The 18548-nt window shown below is 44.9% G+C and overlaps 1 protein-coding gene and 1 long non-coding RNA gene across 2 annotated transcripts in view; one reads left to right on the top strand and one right to left on the bottom strand.

The window, feature by feature from the left end:
* mical2b (microtubule associated monooxygenase, calponin and LIM domain containing 2b) overlaps nt 1–18192 on the top strand; it is a 59661-nt gene extending 41469 nt beyond the window's left edge. Inside the window, exons 20-38 of the mRNA XM_070830284.1 lie at nt 120–647; nt 1157–1258; nt 1431–1523; nt 3265–3451; nt 3962–4035; nt 4834–4912; nt 9367–9528; nt 10324–10374; nt 11761–11882; nt 12279–12509; nt 12735–12910; nt 13046–13428; nt 14112–14185; nt 14290–14379; nt 15462–15555; nt 16223–16331; nt 16460–16533; nt 16626–16871; nt 16992–18192. Of these exons, the coding sequence (XP_070686385.1) occupies nt 120–647; nt 1157–1258; nt 1431–1523; nt 3265–3451; nt 3962–4035; nt 4834–4912; nt 9367–9528; nt 10324–10374; nt 11761–11882; nt 12279–12509; nt 12735–12910; nt 13046–13428; nt 14112–14185; nt 14290–14379; nt 15462–15555; nt 16223–16331; nt 16460–16533; nt 16626–16846 (2850 nt within the window). The 3' untranslated portion in view covers nt 16847–16871; nt 16992–18192. The remainder of the gene's footprint in view (nt 1–119; nt 648–1156; nt 1259–1430; nt 1524–3264; nt 3452–3961; nt 4036–4833; nt 4913–9366; nt 9529–10323; nt 10375–11760; nt 11883–12278; nt 12510–12734; nt 12911–13045; nt 13429–14111; nt 14186–14289; nt 14380–15461; nt 15556–16222; nt 16332–16459; nt 16534–16625; nt 16872–16991) is intronic.
* On the bottom strand, nt 15443–16680 carry LOC139201069 (uncharacterized). Its single transcript, XR_011584308.1, has 4 exons — nt 16597–16680; nt 16418–16508; nt 16174–16284; nt 15443–15506 (listed from the first exon to the last, which is right to left on the bottom strand). It is a non-coding gene; the product is annotated as an uncharacterized lncRNA (long non-coding RNA).
* Nucleotides 18193–18548: the final 356 nt, after the last annotated feature.

Below are 18548 nucleotides of genomic sequence, written 5' to 3'. Positions count from 1 at the left end.
AACAAGAGCGACCTGATTCAAATGTGACTCACTTCTTTGTGTGACATTTGCTCTTCTTCTCTAGTTTCATCCTTCTTTTCTCCTCTGTCTTTCATTTGTCTCTGACTCTTCTAATGTAGGTGGAACTATCTACTTCTTCCCCTCGTTCCTTGCCCTCATCTCCTCCTCCTCCTCCTCCTCCTCCTCCTCCTGCCTCTGAATGGAAGAGTTCCACCGTCCACCCTGTAGTCCACCCTGTAGTCCACCCTGTAGTCCACCCTGTAGTCCACCCTGTCCCTGACCCCGCTGCTCAGGCCGGTTTCTCCGCCGCCCCCCCCCTCACTGCTGGACACAAGGACAAGAAACAGAAACAGAAAGACTCCTCCGCTCCCTCCTCTTACGCTGGCTCAGAGCAGATCCCTTCCGCCCGTGTCGATTCCTCCACACGCCACAACAAAACGTCTCCTGCACTTTCCTCCACTTGCTTTGATGAGAGCCTCTCTGACGCTGACTGTGAAAACGGACACGGCAGCTCGTCCTCTCGTCCAGCGGCTTTGCTGCACGAGGAAAACTGTGAGAGGATTCAAGAAAATGAGCTGGAGAAGGTCCGCAAAACTGCTCAGGCCACATTTGACGATATGAAATTAGCTGAAAATGACCACCTGAAGGTAACTGTTTCCTCATGCTAGACGTGGCTGCGAGGTCAGCCATGTTTTATAGTTTGAAAATAGTCTTGATTTACCCAGAATTCCTAGCAAATTAGTCCTGCTGACAATATCAAAGAACTGGACAGATTTGTGCAAGGAATGACTTTAGATATCTGAAGTCTGACTCTCGGTTTACTACGCCATCAGAGTCTACCTTTCCCAATTTTCAATAGCCATTTCATTTGAAGTTGACACCTTGAACTTATCTTTACAATTCCTATGTATTGTTTTTGTGCCAAAAGATGCTGCAAAACTACAAACTGGTGAAATAAGTGATGTTAAAGTGGATCTAACATCTGGTTAAGCTTCTGGTACGTAGCATTACCAGAATAGTATAAATATCTGGCTGTGAGAAGTCAGTCTGACGTCCACATGACTCATATCTGTAGGGCCGTAGGAAGAACAGCAGAATGCTTCAAAGTTCTCACTGCATATCATTCCAAGTGATGTTCGCTCTGGTGTTCGTTTAGTGCAATGAGAGCTGCACCACTGAGAACCCTGGAAGAATCTCTCAAAAGTCAATTGTTCGCTCTGACAGTTGTCCGACTGGAGCTCCCAGTTACCTGAAAGAGGTACCAGCCGAGACCTCCGTCTAAACACACTTCTATTCATTCAAAGTAGATCATGCTTTGTCTGCCCTCTTGTCCGTCCTCTTTCTAACTCCTGTCTCTGCTTTCCAATTCCCTCCTTTTTTCCCCCCCATCCAACCCCTCTGCGCCTGCGTCTCCCTGCCGGTAACGTTAGCGCACAGTCGGAAAGGTATCATCAGCCATAGATGCTAAAGCTCAGTTACTGGCCGTCCTCTATGAGACAGACCACAGGCCCAATGCCTCACTGGTAAGATGCATGTGGATGTTGCACAGACAAAATCTAACTCAGAGTTCATGGACTTTTTTTTTGTTATTTATTTTAGACATTCCTGCCTTCAGCTTTGACAGCCCATAATCTGCCTTTTCTGGCTCTAGTTCCTCGGCCACAGAGGGCTCCTGAGGCCCGAGAGATAAATGGGCTCTGCTTTGTCTTTTTGAGGGAGAAACAACAAAGCAGCTAGTGTGATAACAACAGTGTGAGATGGCTCCACATCAGAGAAATGAGATGGGCTGGATTTGCATGTGACAACTTCTGCATGCGATTATTTCTAACTTTAAGTCTTTTTTTTAACCATTATTTGCTCTTTTTTTTTTAACCATTTATAAGCTTGTTAGCTGCAGTGTAGCTTTAAGAGGTGAGATGATGATCATCATCATCTTGATGCTGATGTGGACTTAAAGGAGACATATTCAGCTCATTTCCAGGTTCATACTTGTGTTTGGGGATCCTACTAGAATATATTTAGCACAGACTGCATGCAGAAGTGGACGTAGCTTCCCGGTCTGACCCTACTTGACCCTACTTCTCACTGGATTTATTACCTCTGTAAACACTTTTCTAATGAGTTTATGTCTCAGGTGCTAGTTTACAGCGTTGTTCAACACAGCATGATGTTCATTTAGTAAGTTATGGTCCATTTAGAGGAAAATAGACCATAAAGGAGGGTGTGCTTTAGGGCGGGACTACGATGTGACGACCAATCAGAGGCGGTCTTCGTGGCACGAACGCCGCTTCTGGTTCCAAAAAGCCAAGATGGCGGCAGCCGTAAAGCTGAACTCGTGGCTTCAAACCGGCTGGTGACTTCACAGTGGCTACGTCCACGTCTTTTATACAGTCTGTGCTCCGGAGGGGAAACCTGCCAAATACACAACATAAAACACAGTCACTGCCAGTATCGATCCATCCTGGAGCTTGTACCGTCTACAGCCCTCGTTAAGAAAGCAGCTAAAATAACACACACACACACACACACACACACTTTATTTCGGATGCACTTCTGATGAAAATGTCCCCACAATGCAGAACACTATGTAAAGTCTTCAATTACTCAGATGGTGGGAGCCCAGTCGGTGAAAGATGGAGCAGGAGAAAACATTTATATTGAAAAGACTCTAAAAAGTGCATTTTGCATAAAATGTCCCTTTTTAAGTTGCATGATTTTGAACTTTAGTCCAACTCAAGTCACAATTCTACTTACTTGACTTGATAATTGAGTTAGATGACAAGATTGATACCATCAATCAATCTCATCAAGAAAGCCCACAAGCACATTTCCCAAAATATCATACTATTGTTTTAATACTTAAGGGTGAACTTGGCCTGGAGCGAACCCTAGTCTGTCACAGACCATTTTCTGTTTTAATATGTTAAATAATGATATAATAAACAGCGGGGCCTGTGGACTATCACGAGTAACTGCACATTAATGTAACTGGTGCTTACATGCAGTGAAAGGAGCCCTTGTAGCCTCAGGAGAACGTTGTCCTATTGGTCACGGTACAGCCGCTGTCATCGCCGTAACTCAACTTGGCAACATCACTTTTTGTTTCTTATTTTGACTGTTTTGAACAGTTCACCATCTCACCGCTGGACATTCCTTTGCAGGCATCTCTCAGAAAATCATCAACAACCCCAGAAAACGTGTCTTGAAGTCACATGTAACCTCTCTAACCTCATCCTGGTCTCCCCCCCCCCCCCCCCCTCTTAGTGTGTGACAAGGAAGGATTTCCCTCGCGGGCTGGGCGGCAGCGACGTCTGCCACTTCTGCACCAAGCGGGTGTACGTGATGGAGAGACTGAGCGCTGAGGGCTACTTCTTCCACCGCGAGTGTTTCCGCTGTGACGTCTGTAACTGCACCCTCCGCCTGGGAGGACACACCTTCGACTCGCAGGAGGGTGCGTTTGATTCACTGGATGCTTTCACCCTGGGGAGTTTTTGTTCTGCAGATGCAGCTTGAGCATTTGGTGAAACACTAGAAATTGACTTACGGTGCTTTTTAGCATTGTTTTGGCCCTGGTGTCACTCAGAAATATTATGTACATGTGGAGGTATAGGTGAATGATTCCAATTTTGGGAATGTTTTGTGTTGATGTTTATTCATCATTTGGTCTGTAATATGTTACAAAACAGTGAAAAATGTTCAATGTGGTATATATAGTATATATATATATAATGCAAAAACAAGAAAAGCAGCATATTTTCACATTTTCAGACCCGGAACGATCACATTTTTGGAATTTTTGCTTGAAAAAGGGACATATGATAATTACAGGATAATTAGTTGATTATCAAACCAGTTGCTGATGAGTCTTTAATTAATCGACTAATCTTTGCAACTATAATTTTCTATTTCAATGGACTCTTAAGCTGAGTGGATTCACGATCTTTGTGTGCTTCCTTTACAGCAAAGTTCTACTGCAAGATGCACTATGCCCAGCGCCAGAGCAGCACTCACATGGGGAGGTTCAGGAGGAGAATGGTAAGGACCTCTGAACCTGTTACACACAAGAAACAAAAAGTCAAGTTTAGTCGTCACTCCCTCACTCGCCTGCTTCACTTCCACACTGCTGCTCAGCTGTGGATTGGTCACTGGGTAGTTGCTCACCATCTGTTCTTGTAAATAGGTGTGACCAACACAGATAGTTCTAATCGTAGAAACAGAATCCACAGAAATAATGCTTCTCCTGTGGTTCACAAGTTGGATACAAAATGCTGTATAAGTGGCCACCGGGCAGCAACCTGTCTGATTCTGTCAGGTACGATTTCTGTAATGACCACAGAGTTTTAGTTATTCAGATTCATGTTGAAATCAAAAGGGCGGGAGCGTAGGGAGGGGAGGTGCCCTGTCTGAGCCCCCCTGGTATTCCAATGAAGCGCCTGTGGACGGCCCCAAAATCTTGACCTCTCTTGTTTTTTATGTCTTCACCACTTCGTCTTTACTAAACATGCAACTGCAGAACGTAGCTCGCAATCACGCCCCTCATTTTTATATTTTAAGATGCTACGAGTCGTTGCTATGGTGACAATATACCATCTCAGTGTTAACTGAAGAGCATGGCACACGGGCGCATTGCAACTAGTTGCAACTTTAAATCATGTTGTGTCGCAAATCTTTAGTCTGAACTTTGCTCAAGCTGCTGCCTCACTTATTTTGTCCTGACATGGCTTAAAGGATCTGTTATTCCAGGACTAAATCTATTTACTTGTTCCTTTGGTGTGTAATTAAAGGACATGTTGTAGTTCATCATATCCTTCATGTGCATCTTGACTCGTGCAGGAAGACCAAAGCCGTGTCACACCCCCGTCGGACAGCGGCAGCTACTCAGCGACGGGCAGCGTGCAGATCCATCCCCCAGGTACCCTGGTTTCCTTGCTTAGGCGAGGCCTGAGCTGGCCGAGGCGTGCTAGCCGGGCTGTGTGTGTGTTGCCTCGACGGCTGTTTGGAAGTGTGTGTGAGTCTTTCACAGCTGTGGGGTCCCACGTCAGGAGCTACTCACATGACTATGTGTTCCTGTATGAGCTGCTGAGCCTGGGCTGCCCTCTGCTCTGCATGATGCACGAGGTGCTGGGACAGATCTACCAGGAGCCCCAGCTGGCCCAGCAGCAGCTCACCTCATAGGACCCCAGCTGGATTTGAATTTGTGCTCTTGTGCTGCCCAAAATGGATAAATCAGGGCTTCGTGAATGTATGAATTTTCAAACCCAATAATATCTGTATCACCTACATTCCAAGTGTTGTAGTTTTATGTTCATGAGGTAAAAAACGTTAAGTGTTAAGCTTGATTAGCTCCTGCTGCCTGTATTCAATGCCTGGTGTGAATTTTGCCTGGACAGCACAACAAAAAGCATCTGAATCAAACTGTAAAGTAGGTCCTCTGACTGTACTGTGTATGTAAGTGTTACCTGATCAGACCCCCTGGGACATGTTTGGTACCTGTCAGGGTCTCCTGGTGTTGAACCTCCTGAATGCATCTCTGACTCATATGGGCTCGGTCCAGGCTGCTTAAACTGCATCACCTAAAGGTGCTAATCAATACATGTAACCACACGGCTGTGTGCGGGTGGTATGACAGACAGACGGGTCAGCGGTGAGGTCTGGGTGGTCAGTTTGCTTTTCTGATCTGTTCCAGTCATTTGACTCTGTGATGCAGTGAGATTGTTAGACTCAGAGCAGCCGATTGGATTGTCTCAAAGTGTTGGAACCCTCCCGCTGTGCCCTGCAGACACACTGTGAAGTATCTGGAGGACTCCGTCTTCATAATGTACCTTTAATGCAGTAGAGTAGCCTGGAACATGCCCCCGACTCTAACCTTGTTGTCAGAATAACCCACATGATGTTCGACATTACACTGACTGCACCTTAACTCTGCACCACAGAGATGTGCAATGGAAATGCCAAAACAGTATTAATATTTTTAAGTAGAATTTCAGGAAATGCTTTTGTTATTGATATCGGTTTTTTTTTGTTTTGTTTTGTTTTATGAAAGATGGCCATTTTTCACTTTGCTATGTGTTTTATTAAATTTAAGTAATTGGCTGATTACACTTTGTATGTTTAGGGCTCATTATTTATGGTTTTATTTTACCAAAAGAAATCTGGGAATTAATTTTATTTTAATAATTAACCGTAATACAAAAATCTGGGTGGAAATTGGGTGATGATAAATTTGATTACAAAAGCAAATCTTTAACCATTTATAGTCTTTTTTTTTTCCCACTTTGGGACAATGTTCGCACCTTCGAGTTTTTTCTCTTCGCTTTTCTTTAACAGAAGAGTTTTTTTTAGTTCTGCTTGTCACAAGAGGGCCCGCCTTTAGTTTAAAACAGTAAACTAAAAAACAATCAGTTTAGATCTGTTCCTTTTTAATACAGTCTGGATATTTCAAGCCAAAAACAATGAGCCTTATCTATAATCCTATTCTTGACTCAGTGAAAATATTTCACCTTGTTCTTTTTTTTTTTTGATAAAAAGTTTCAGCCTTTTGTCACTTTTGATAATTGTTTTTTTGTGCATAATCTATGTTGTAACTGATGCCTAAGGTGAGTTTAGTTCTGATCGTTTGCAGAAGTAGGGGTCAGCTCTGCCCTGTTTTGGTGCAGTTCTCACACGTCAATGAAATGTAACTTTGCTGCCAACGGTACGTCTCCATGTAATTCTCAGCACTCTGTTTTCTTTCCGTCTTCCATTCTCCATTTTCCGTTTTTCCCCTCATCTCATTCCCTTGTCTTTTTTTTTCCAAATTCATTTTTCTCCGTTTTGTTCACTTCATTTTGTTCAGTCTGTTTCAAGTTTCCAATGCTGCACCCTCTGATTGGCTGATCCCTGCCAGCGGGGAAGGTGACGATTGGCCGGCTTCGGTCAGAATATCTTGTCGTTTTGCTTTTGCGTTGGCTGCCTCTGTAGCTCCGCCCACTCTCCTCCTAACCCAGACTAACCAATCACAAAGCAGCACGAGTCCCGACTGTGGCATGCAGCCGTCAGTAAAGGTGTTACGTGTAGCATCTTAACACGGTAAATAGGATTGTTCACACTCCTACTTTATTCATAATCATACATCTGACAAATAAGACCGCTGTCGTAGGACGTGGCTGTCGCTGGTCAACAATTCTGTTATTGTGAACAAATTCCATGAAAAGTCTGTTGGCCTCCACTTTGGTCTTCACTGAGATATGGATTGCTATGAAATTCTGTTCAGACATTCATAGTTCCCAGAGGATAAATCCCTCTGACCTGTGTGATTCTCTGACTTTTGGTCTCGGTGCAGCTTGAGGTTCACATTTGAGGTTTTGAATGAAATGTCTTCACTCTTGTTGGATGGATCGCCATGATACAGACATTCATGCTCCCAAAAAGATGCCGTGAGTGTTAGTTAAACTTTTTCTTTAGGTTTCTCTTTTGGTTCAGTACCTCCAAAACTAATGACACTGGATTTGCTGCTAAATAGCAAATGGTAGCTGAACGTAACGAATTTGCTAAAGATTATTCCTGCTAAACATCAGAGTGTTAACATTGTCACTATGAGTGTTTTTTTTTAATATTCTAACATTTTGGCCAAGTGTCCTTCCTGCTCCTGGCTGTGATGCAAAGTTTGTACAAGTCTTTTCATGGGATTTGCTGACAATAAGGAAAGTACACGGTATAGCTCGTGTGAACGATCGGCAGCCTCAGGTCATCACCGTCATTTCTGAATCAGACCTGGTCCCACACAGCAGGCTGGTGTTGACGGTTCATTGATGCACACTTGGCACCTTTTTGAGTTGGTTCGTTTGCTACTCTGTTAGTTTGGTGTCGTATCGTCCGAGCTAACCCACCTAACACTCATGTTGTGCTGTGCTCCTCCCTAACCTCCCTCACACCAAACATCCACCTGAATGCCCCTGAATTTCATTTTTCTCTCTGATGTGTTATCATCCCTTCTGGTCGGGCCCATTTTACAGTAACCAATGTGTCCACGTGTCTGTGGTCTGTCTGTGGTTCCCTCTGTTTCAGAAGGAGGCCCCCGCCCCTCAGAGCCCCTCTCCAGATCCCTCTCATGTACCTCCTAGACTTTGCTCAGGAGATCAGCGGCCCCATAGCAGCTTTTTGCACACTGTCGGCTGTACTCTGTATGTGTCGTAGCTTTGTTTAAAGCCGCCTGCAAGCCTTGTTATTTGTTTTCCACATTGATAATTACTGTAAATTTGCTTAATTTATGATATTTATAAGCTGTAAATACATTAAAAAATAAATCAGTTTGATTACATAAATAATTTGCTTCGTGGTTTGTTACCAATTAGTTGAATTGCGCTATTTGAACAAATTCCAAGCAACCGAAGCGTAGACGTGATTGTACAGTACTTCCATAGCTTTTAACCACAAAATTAACAACTTCATCTAAAGGCTTCTGCCAAAGCAAATCCTTTCCCCACCTCTGTGCTCAGTTGACGTAACATCACCCACACAAATCATAATTCACAATCACAGCTTTTGTTAACGCAACAATTAACACGTGCTTTGTAACATCCGATGAAAAGCTGAACAACCTTTTTTAGTTTTGCAGCAGATTCAAAGGGAGGGAGTGGGCTGGAACGGCTCGGCCTTAATCACAAGGCTTTCAGATCTGCTGCAAAAAGAAAAGATTGTCATTCTAACGTAACATGGAAAATGGATCAAAACAGTAGGCTGTAGGGGCAAAACGGTGAACTGCAGTCCGGTCAACCTGAACAGAATTGAAGTGAATGAGTTCCTCCTGTCAGCTTCCTCGTGGGTTCTGCTGGTGGGTCTGCTCTGTCCTTTCCTCTGGGTTTGGTGTCCATGCATCATTTTCCAAGTGTTACTCTGCTGTGGCTCATTTAAGTCTCCTCTGACGAGCCGAACCAAAGTGAGAACACCAAAGAGTCCCATTAACGAAAGGTCCGGTCATCTAATGGCTGCTAGACGCCCTTTATTCAGAGCTTGTATCGAGGTATTTTCATTTCTTTGCTGTGACCGAGTGGAATCCCCTCTGTACAATGTTGACTTCGTTGCTCTGTGAGTACTGTTATGGACATGTCCTGTATCTTACCAGTGCTTGGATTGCTCATAGAAATGAATATTTTAAAAGTGGAGTGAAGCATGCGTCACTTTCAGAAGCAGGAAGTGCTTTTACTTCATGAAAAGTATATTAGGGTATGTTTGACATGCCACACTGATTGTTTTAGGTAATGTTGGACACAAGTAACTGCTACAGGGACACGCTGTGCATGAAAAGAGCTACACGCTAGAACATTTCCACTGCATTTGTTCAAAGCTAGTTAAAACGTCATGCCCACATGCTGTTTTTATTTTCAGGCCGAGGGTCCGGCTTGCATGCAGAGCAGCTTGATAAAGGTCAGAAAAGAGTTCCTGAAGAGACAGAGATGGCCGTCGAAGCTCTGGATGCTCACTGTCTAGTTAAACCTGCAGCGCAAGATGCTACAGGGGCCAGGGGCCAAAGCCAGGACGGTACCAAAGGTCAGTGTCCTGTGTGAACACTGTTTCAGGCTCTGGGAACTAAAGGAAGTCATTCTCTCTCTCTCTCTATTTGAGAATCTGTGCTGCACAAATGGATTTTCAGCTCCGTTATTACTTGAGAACATGATATTCCCTGAGGGAGAATCTTAAACTGAGTGAACTTTAACTACTGACCCTCCTTAATAAGTGTGTGTGTTTGTGTTGGAGCCTCTGCTCACGTCTTAGAGGCCAGGCTGCGTCACACACATACTGTCAGTTTGCTCCCACATTTAGCTGAAGTTAGTTTGTTATTTTAGCTGCAGAGTTTTCCTGGGCTCAGCAGTCTGTCCACACACGCCTCAGCAACTATTGGACGCTCGTGGTGCCCATAGAATTAACCACAATGACTTTAGTAAGGTTTTTCCTGTAACACTCTTGAGAAGTCGTCGTTTGTGGTGTTTTGGCTGAAATGGCATATCAACTATTTAACGGCCATGAAATGTTCAGACGCTGGTGTCCCCTCCAGGATGAACTTCTCATCTAGTGCTGCCAAAGTTTTAGGATTTATGACCAACTATGTGCAATATGTGAACGGTGCTAAGACGCAAAACAAAGATTTTCACTATTAACCTTTACAGCTGCCACAAATTCTTATTTAGTCACTTTTTCTTTTAGAGCTGATGATTCTGAGTCTACTCAGGAAGTGTAGAGAACCTGAAAACACACTGGCGAGCATTTGGCCTGTGTGCTGTTATCATGTAACAAATGAGTCTGCCTGTCTCATTTCGCTTTGGTCTCTGTCTCCCATCTCAGTAGATCACTGCAATGCCAAACAGAGTAATCGATGGAAACGGAAGATCAGAGCGAGTGAGTACCTCAGACATGAGCTCTGTCTGTCCGTGCACCGCTTCTCCCGTCTTCAATTCAATTCTCCTGCTTTTTAACTGTCTTCATTTAGGTTTGATTGAGAACTGAAGCCTGTGCCTGGTCTGTCTCTACTGACAGCTGATGGTTGGGCTCGTTCTCATTTAGTTTTGCACAGTATAATCCTTTCTTTTGTATGCTTTGTATTATGTAACTACTTTACCTTAGAATAACAGCTTCTAAATCATTTTGATGGTGCACTGACTGATGGGGATAATGGCGGCTCTTTTATTCCCACTCGGCTCCTCGGAGTAGTGACATCACACACACACACACACACACACACACACACACACACACACACACAGCCACAGCCACACACACAGCCACATATGGGTCTATCTGCTGTGGGTGCAGATTTTTTGGGTTTTCCTTTGCTCTCTGGTCTGTCTCAGCCCCCCCCCCATGAATGTCTTTGCTCCCCTTAGAAGACTGTGTTACTCCTCATCACTCACAGCAGCAGAATTATATGTGTGTGTGTGTAATTACCATTTGTGGCAGCAGAGGCTGCTGTTGCCGCTGCCCACCAAAAGTAGATGGTCCATAATCTTTGAATCTTTAAAGTCAAGTTGTATCGGTTTTATCTATTTATTGGTCAGCCATCCTCAGCTGCAGTTGATAGACGTGTCCCAGTGGTGAGTTTCTGTGACTTGCATACATGTAAATACCCGTGGGGAGTTGAAATAGCTGCTAGTGGGGAGGAGTGGGGAGTTTAGCGACTGTCTGAACTCAGCTGTTGTAATGCAGCATATGAAACACTAGAGGTCAGTATTGTTCTATTTTAAACAACCTCTTTGTCTTTCAGCAGGTATAATGAAGTTAGATTCTTCGACTGTGTTTTACGTGGCATCGTGTATTTTATGGTTTTCTTCTGTTCAAAGAGAAATGTCCTGTTACACATGTAACACAAGCGTCCCAGTAAGAGGTGACAGTGTGACAGCATGAGAGAACAGAAGGAGCCTGAACCTGAAGCAGCTGAATGGAATTCAGCCATCAGTGATTTTGTTTACACCTGAGGTTTTTCAGCTGTGACATGTCAGTCTTCAGTGAAAATGTTTCACAGCATGCTCATATCAGTGAGATGAATCCTCGGCCTTTTGGTGTTTTTCATGTCTTTTAAAGCGACTACAATAAACAGCTGAGCTGTTGCAGCATTTTGATAATATTTTACTGTTTGAATCTCAGAGGTTTGTTGACAAGAAATCCCCACAATGAACACGTTTATCGTCAATGACACGACATTAAACTTCGGTAGGGATGAGAGTTAGACGACATCTGAACGTCCCTCCTTCTCAAACAGCTGAGTGTGTGCTTTCTGCCCCTGTGCAGCCTTCCCCCTGATCTTCATCAGACACTTCCAGAGGGGCTGGCCGCTGGACAAAGATGGGCCGGAGACTGTCCCCGAGGCGGACTCTGACTTTGAGGAGATCACTGCAGCAGAAAAACAAACCGTATGTAACATGGATTGTATTTTAGCTCTATTGGATGCTCAACACACAGAATGTGTTTTGGGACCAAACAGGTCTGGGGGCTCTGAGGAGAGGAACTGCCCACTGGGGAGCTCCCCAGAGAACTGTGTACCGCTTTTTTCTGTTTGCATTTGCAGCGCCAGTAGGAACGCAGAAGTGACGTAGCCTGGACTTCAGTGTTGGTCCATTTTCTTCCATTTCTCTAAGTTGTGAAGTATTGTTTGGGCAGGGAGGGGGCTCCTCCAACTGCTCTACTACAGTCCCAAACGCCTCGTGTCCATGTGCTTTTAGTCGTTAGTTATGTAACTTCACTAAACACAATGTCTTCTGTATAATTTGTAGACATTACATAGATCTTTTTAATTCCTGTTTTCCCAGAACTCCAACGGCAGTTCGAAGACATCAGCAGGTACCCAGAGTCCCTCAGAGGGAAGTGAGGAGAGCGAAGAGTGCTCAGCTACAACAAGGACAGCCTGCAACTCGTCCACCCCGAGGAAGCGCTTGATGTTATCTCTTCCAGAGAAAGAGAAGCTTCTGAACTGGGACGTGCTGGTCACACCAGAGGAAACTCAGATGAACACCAAAAACACAGATCAGCAAAAGGAGCAGGTGGAGTTTGTCTTTTTTTTAATTTATTTTTTTAAGGCAGTAAAATCTGTTCTACCAGAGAAAAATAAGCCTGCACAGGAAATGTTTCCCTGCTCTTTATCTCTCACTCCTCCTTCCCTCTACAGTCTAATGCAGTGGGCCAGAGACGGCGATGTGAGCAAGATAAGAGGAGTTAATTCCACATTATGTTGACCGCATTTTTTCTGTCCTCTGATGTTTTATCAGGTACAAGCAGAGACAGAAGCAGATAAGCCTCAGACAGACTCTGGCCAGGACGAGGAACCGTCCCAGAGCCAAACCTCTGCCTCGTCCCCCTCAGCCTTCCAGCTCATAGCCAACGCCTTCAGGAGGACATTTAGTGTGACCAATCCCTCCAGCAGCTCCAACACTGCAGTCACCATGTTTGTATAGAACTCGTTGGTCAGAGTTTATTTTAAGCACCACGTTGATGCTGCTGTAGGCTAGAATTTTCCATTAAGATAAATAAATATACCTACATGTTGTTTTATTTCCTGCTCTGTCTTTCGCTTCACCAGGAGGACCAAACGTGCTGGACCCCGCAGACAGAGGCCCATGTCAGAGGGAGCGTTCAGCTTTAGCACCCTGTTCAGCACCGTGGGTTCGGAGCCACCCAGAGATGAGAAGGAGGCCGGCAAACAGGACACCCGGTGGGCGTCTGTAGGGGCCGATCCGTGGGGGGCCGGGCGGGACCTGCCCTCTCTGCTGCAGCAGGTGTCCCTACAGGGCCGTAGAGCCTCTGGGGGGGTGTTCTCTGATGACACGACCTCGCTGCCCCGCAGGAGGGTCAACTTGTTCTCGTCCCTGAGGCTGAGGAAGAGGAAGGAGTCAGAGAGTGAGGGGCAGGACCAGGAGATGCAGAAGGAAATCAGGACAATCCTCACCAACCTCAGAAACAAAGGTTGGTGCAGGGATTCACATCCACATGATCCTTTAGACCTGCTCAGAATCATTTCTATTGCAAACACTGACTTGTTAAAGACACACAAATGTCTCACCTTTGGGTGAAACTTTGAGGTCAGAATAGGTAACCGGTGTGATTGCACAATCAAGCTAACTGTGGTCCAATGTCACATAAAAATGTTGGGTGGAACATGGTGCTGTGAGGGCAGTGTGGCCACTTTTAAGGAATAACTGGTGCGCAGTGTGAGCTTGGTGGGGAGGGAGGGGGAGAGGGAGAAAGGGGGAGAGAGAGAGAGAGAGAGAGAGAGAGGTGGCTCAGCGCAGACAGGTCTAGGTGACGGAGTAAAGAGGAAATTAACAGTGACGTAGTATGAATAGTGAATAAATGCAGCAGCTCCTCAGGCAGTTCCTGTGTCTAACTTGAGTGAGGGAGTTCGGCCCTGAGCTGAGCATCAGCTTCGGCCGTGGAGGAAGCTGAAGCTATAACGGCTGAGTGTTTCCTCTTCGTATTAACTTGTGAAATTATTTAAGTAAGTACGAAAATTTAAGAGACTTAATTGGTGCAACTTTTTAATGAAGTCTCACACCTCCAATGCACATAGATAGACTGGCACCATGACATGTCATCACTTTTACAAGTCATACGTGAAAACACTTGTTTTGTGTTTTTTTTACATCTAGCCTCCAGTCAGCAGAATCTGGAAGAGCTGTCCTCAAGTGATGATGAAAATGAAAACCTAACAACAAGTCAGAAGGTTTGTACGACCATTTCCATGTAGCCAAAGACAGGAGAGTATCTTCTTATATAATGTGTCTGCATGTGTGTCTTTCCTGTAATGTTCCGTACTTCCTGTCCCAGCCGTGTACAGAGAGACAGAGGAGGAAGCAGGAGAAGACGGTGGCCCAGCAGGCTAAAAGGGAGCAGCTGAAGAGGCTCCACAGAGCTCAGGTTTCTTTTAGAGTTTCTTTTAGCCTCACTGCACCGCACCATGACGCATTTACATTTTCAACATTTAACTGATGCCCCTTTAGTACAAGGGTGTGCTGCTCCCACACACTGAAACAATCTCCTGTGTGTGGTCAGTCTGGCTGTACTGAAAGTGTGCTTATTATATTATGCCTGGTTCCATTTCCTTAAATTTAACCAAGTGGGGGAATTATCCCTCACGCTCCTGTTGGATCAGTAGGGGCTGATTTAAAGTGGTACTCGTCACAGGTCTAAATTTCACCTTTGGGCTGCAAAAGGGAGAATGCCTCTAGACTTCATTTTAGTCCCACACATTGAAGGAATAGTATATCATCTGGGAAATACACTTATTCGCTGTGTTGCTGAGAGTAGAGTTGGACTGATAAATAGATCATAGTCTCGCTCAGTGTGCATCTTGGTCACAATTCTATGAATTAAAGAACTAGATAAATAAAAACCTAGAGAGTCCTATCAAAATAGTTTTGCTAAATGAAATACTTCCAGCTGATAGATCCCTACTGGATTGCTGTAGCATAGCATAAAGACTGGTAGCAGGGGGAGCTTGTTTATTATCATGTTAACTTCTATTTTTAATCTGCACAATCCCAGAGGTCACATTGCCTGGCCAGGAAATAGTCCTTTCCACTGCAGGTTGTGTACGCATTAAACAAACAAGCTTTAGAGATGCTAGTAAAATGATTTCATTAGCTTCAGACAGAGCCACGGTCCAGTTTTTATATTAAGCTAAGCTTACTCTCTGCTGGCTCAAGCCTAATATTGAATACGCAAGAGTGTTTTGATCTTTTCATCACACTCGGCAAGAAAGGGAATAAGACTAATTTCAGAAATGTCAAACTATTCCTTTAACTCTAGTAGAATCTAGCCATGCAGAATGTTTGTGTTGTGTCCCGGTGTTGAGAGATGTGCCCTTACATACAGCTAACCGCTCGCTGCTGAACTCGTTCACCTGTTGCTGTGAATAATTCAGTCATTGTTACTACTTTCTAGAATTCTCCTTCGATCACGTGTGTCGTCTAATGTCCCTTTTTTTATTCATCACCCAGGCCATCCAGAGACAACTGGAGGAGGTCGCAGAGAAACAGACAGACCTGGAGGAGAGAGGAGTAACCATAGAGAAGATCATTAGAGGAGAAACGGGTGAGACGACGGTGTAACACACACACACACACACACACACACACACACAGACCAGAGCCTTATGGAGGTCCTTGAGCCTGAACAAGACATTATAAAGCTACTATTAACAACAGAACTCTAAACCGTCACACCTTGGTTGAATGTAAGACCTCAAACAGCTCATGGGAATGCCACTGTGAAAGCCTCTTTCTTCTCCTTTTATTAATTGCTGTGCCCATACTTCTCAGACCATTTAGAAGAAAGCATTGCCTTGTAATCCTGCTCTGGTTAAAAGCTTCTACATACAGTTAATGGCTGTACTCACAATAGACAGTGAGACTTCATTGTTGTTTCATCTTTTTACAGTACAGGGCTCTGTTTGTGCTGGTGAATAGTGAGGTCTTGTCAAGTTGAAGCAAAGCACATGGCCTGTCTCTCTCTCTGTCTCTGTGTGTGTGTGTGTGTGTGTGATTTGATTCCAATTACATATTTTTTCTTGTGATGACTTTACATTGATGTACATTTTTGAAATATTTTTCCTCTCCTTCCTTCCCTCCCAATCCTGCTTCATTCAACCCCATCCATGTCCCTCTCTTCTTCCTTCCAATCCTCACAAACCCCCTTCCCTCTCTCTCTTACCTCCTTTCATTCTTCTCTCCCCCCTCCCTTTCCTTCCTTCCCCTCACAGACTCCTCCCAGCCAGATGACAGCGATGAGGCCCAGCTCTATCAGTCCTGGTTTAAACTCGTTCTGGAAAAGAACAGACTGGCGCGCTACGAGTCTGAACTCATGATCTTGTAAGTGACTCCATCAGATCACACGTGGATTATGGGAAAACATAAATTATGTTGCCGTTGTTGCTACAATGGCTGCTATTTCTCGCCAGTAGAGGTCACTCAATCCAATCCTGTCCTCTCTGCCTTAGTGCTCAGGAGCTCCAGCTGGAGGACACGCAGAGCCGACTGCAGCAAGATCTACGGCGCAGAATGGCAACAGAAGGTAACACACACGCAGACACACAATCTGACAGTCGGCCATCATAGCACATAAATGTGTTCCTACGTCCTCTACTCTCTTCCTCCTCACCCCAGATACAAAGAAGAGCGCCTCTGAGCTGCAGGAGGAGCAGGAGCTCCTGTCAGAGATCATGAGGACGGTGGAGAAACGAGACGTGTTGGTCTCAATTCTGGAGGAGCAGAGGCTGAAGGAGAGGGCCGAGGACAGGGACCTGGAGAGCCTTGTGCTGTCCAAGGGCTACGAGTTTCACTGGGCCCAGGCGGATGACAGCTGGGGGCAGGAGAAGCTGGAGTGAAGGCTGAATGCAGAGCACCTCAGTGGTAAGAGCAGGATGGATGGCAAAGAGTAGATAAGTACTGCAAGACATTACATGACACAATGTTAAAGAAGCTGGGTAAGATTTTACTATAATAGTTTGTGTCTGGCTTCCTGTCATGGAGCTACAAATGTAAGGATGGGAATGTCATGAAAGTCGAGGTGTTTATTCACCCGAGAGAAGACGACGGGACTTCATCTAGTCCCACTTTGTCCTGGTATGCTGAGCTCAGAGACGGAGGAAGACTGGAAGTGAAGACTGGAAGTGAAGCCTGAGCTAATGACTGCCTGCACAGCCACGAGGACTAATGATGCTTCTGCCATTACGGTTATTTGACCTCTGTGCTCGCATGTGTAATCTGTCACAGCCCAGGCTGACACTGACCTGAAACTGGATGCTGGATACAATATGCTTAACCACTACTAACAATGTGACTGACTGCCTTGTAACAACACACCACATAAACCAAACCGACTGTGGTTGCTTGCCTTTAGAGCGGAAATGTTGTGACAGTATAGCCTCACTGGAGAGCACGTGGAACGCCTCAACACTTCTCCTCATGTTTTACTGTTTTGCACAGAGTGATTGGTTTTAAATTTGTGTCATGAATCCTGAGATGTGCTTCGTGTAAGTCACTGTTAGTCACTTTGTTGCTATGTGTGAGTCTAAGCTCTCTTGTGTGTATTTTAATATTGTTATTTCTTCACTTTGTAGTTGAACACTGTCAAATAAAATTCTATTGTATTAACACCCAGACACCAGTGAACACAGGAGAAATGTCACTCATCTCCAGTCAGCTGTTACATTGTGCCTCTGCCAGGTGGCTTAAAATGTCACCTTTTTTTACTTTACAAATTGCCACGTGACTCAAGACTGGATCACAAGGCAGAAAACCGCATCTGCAACGTCTGACACTTTGACGCATGCTGCACACCTGGCCACGCCCCCACCAGTGACGCCACAGCCCTCTTCCTTATTAGCCGATAAGGCGAACCACCTTCTGCGACGTCACGGGTCGGGGCGTGGCCACAGGTGACAGCCCAAAGGTGAAACGCTGCTTTGACAACATGAGAGACGGCTCACTGTGAGACTGTCTGCCACACTGTGACTGCCCCGTTTGGCTGGTTTTAGCCCCATGTGTGCGGGCCCCCGTCCCTCATGAGAAGGTGAATACCGTGTTTACATGGGTTTTAATCCCAGCTGTCCTCACTCGGTCCCTGGGCTTTGAATGTTACGTTTATGTGTTGTGAATTAACAAACGCAAAATGTAGAATTAATATATAATATAATACTGTGTGTAATGTTTTCCTGCTTCAATTCTTTTACATGGGGAAAAAAAATCATCAATAAAAAACGAATTTAAAACGTTGAGCCTGTTACAGCTACGTGTTTTTCTGTTTCATGAGCAAACTATTAGCAAATATCCTCGAAATACTAAATGTTTTATCTGTCAGTTTTGGACTAATTGTAATAACATATGAAATGTATTATTTAATAATGACCTCGATTTGGGTCAAGAAATGAGGATAAAGGAGAAAAAAAAAAAAAAGATGCACTCATTGACTTCCCTTCATAATGGCGTCTCACCCGTAGCGGGGCACGGCCTCCTGTGCCTCCTGTGGCTCCTGTGTGGCCCTCCCCTCGTCGGCCCCCTCCTGCTGGTGCTCCCCGGCCTGCTGTT

This window comes from Pempheris klunzingeri, chromosome 5, assembly GCF_042242105.1.
Source record: "Pempheris klunzingeri isolate RE-2024b chromosome 5, fPemKlu1.hap1, whole genome shotgun sequence".
NCBI lineage: Eukaryota > Metazoa > Chordata > Actinopteri > Acropomatiformes > Pempheridae > Pempheris > Pempheris klunzingeri.
Note: the sequence above shows the minus strand (reverse complement) of the source record. Positions and strands in the feature narration are given on the sequence as shown.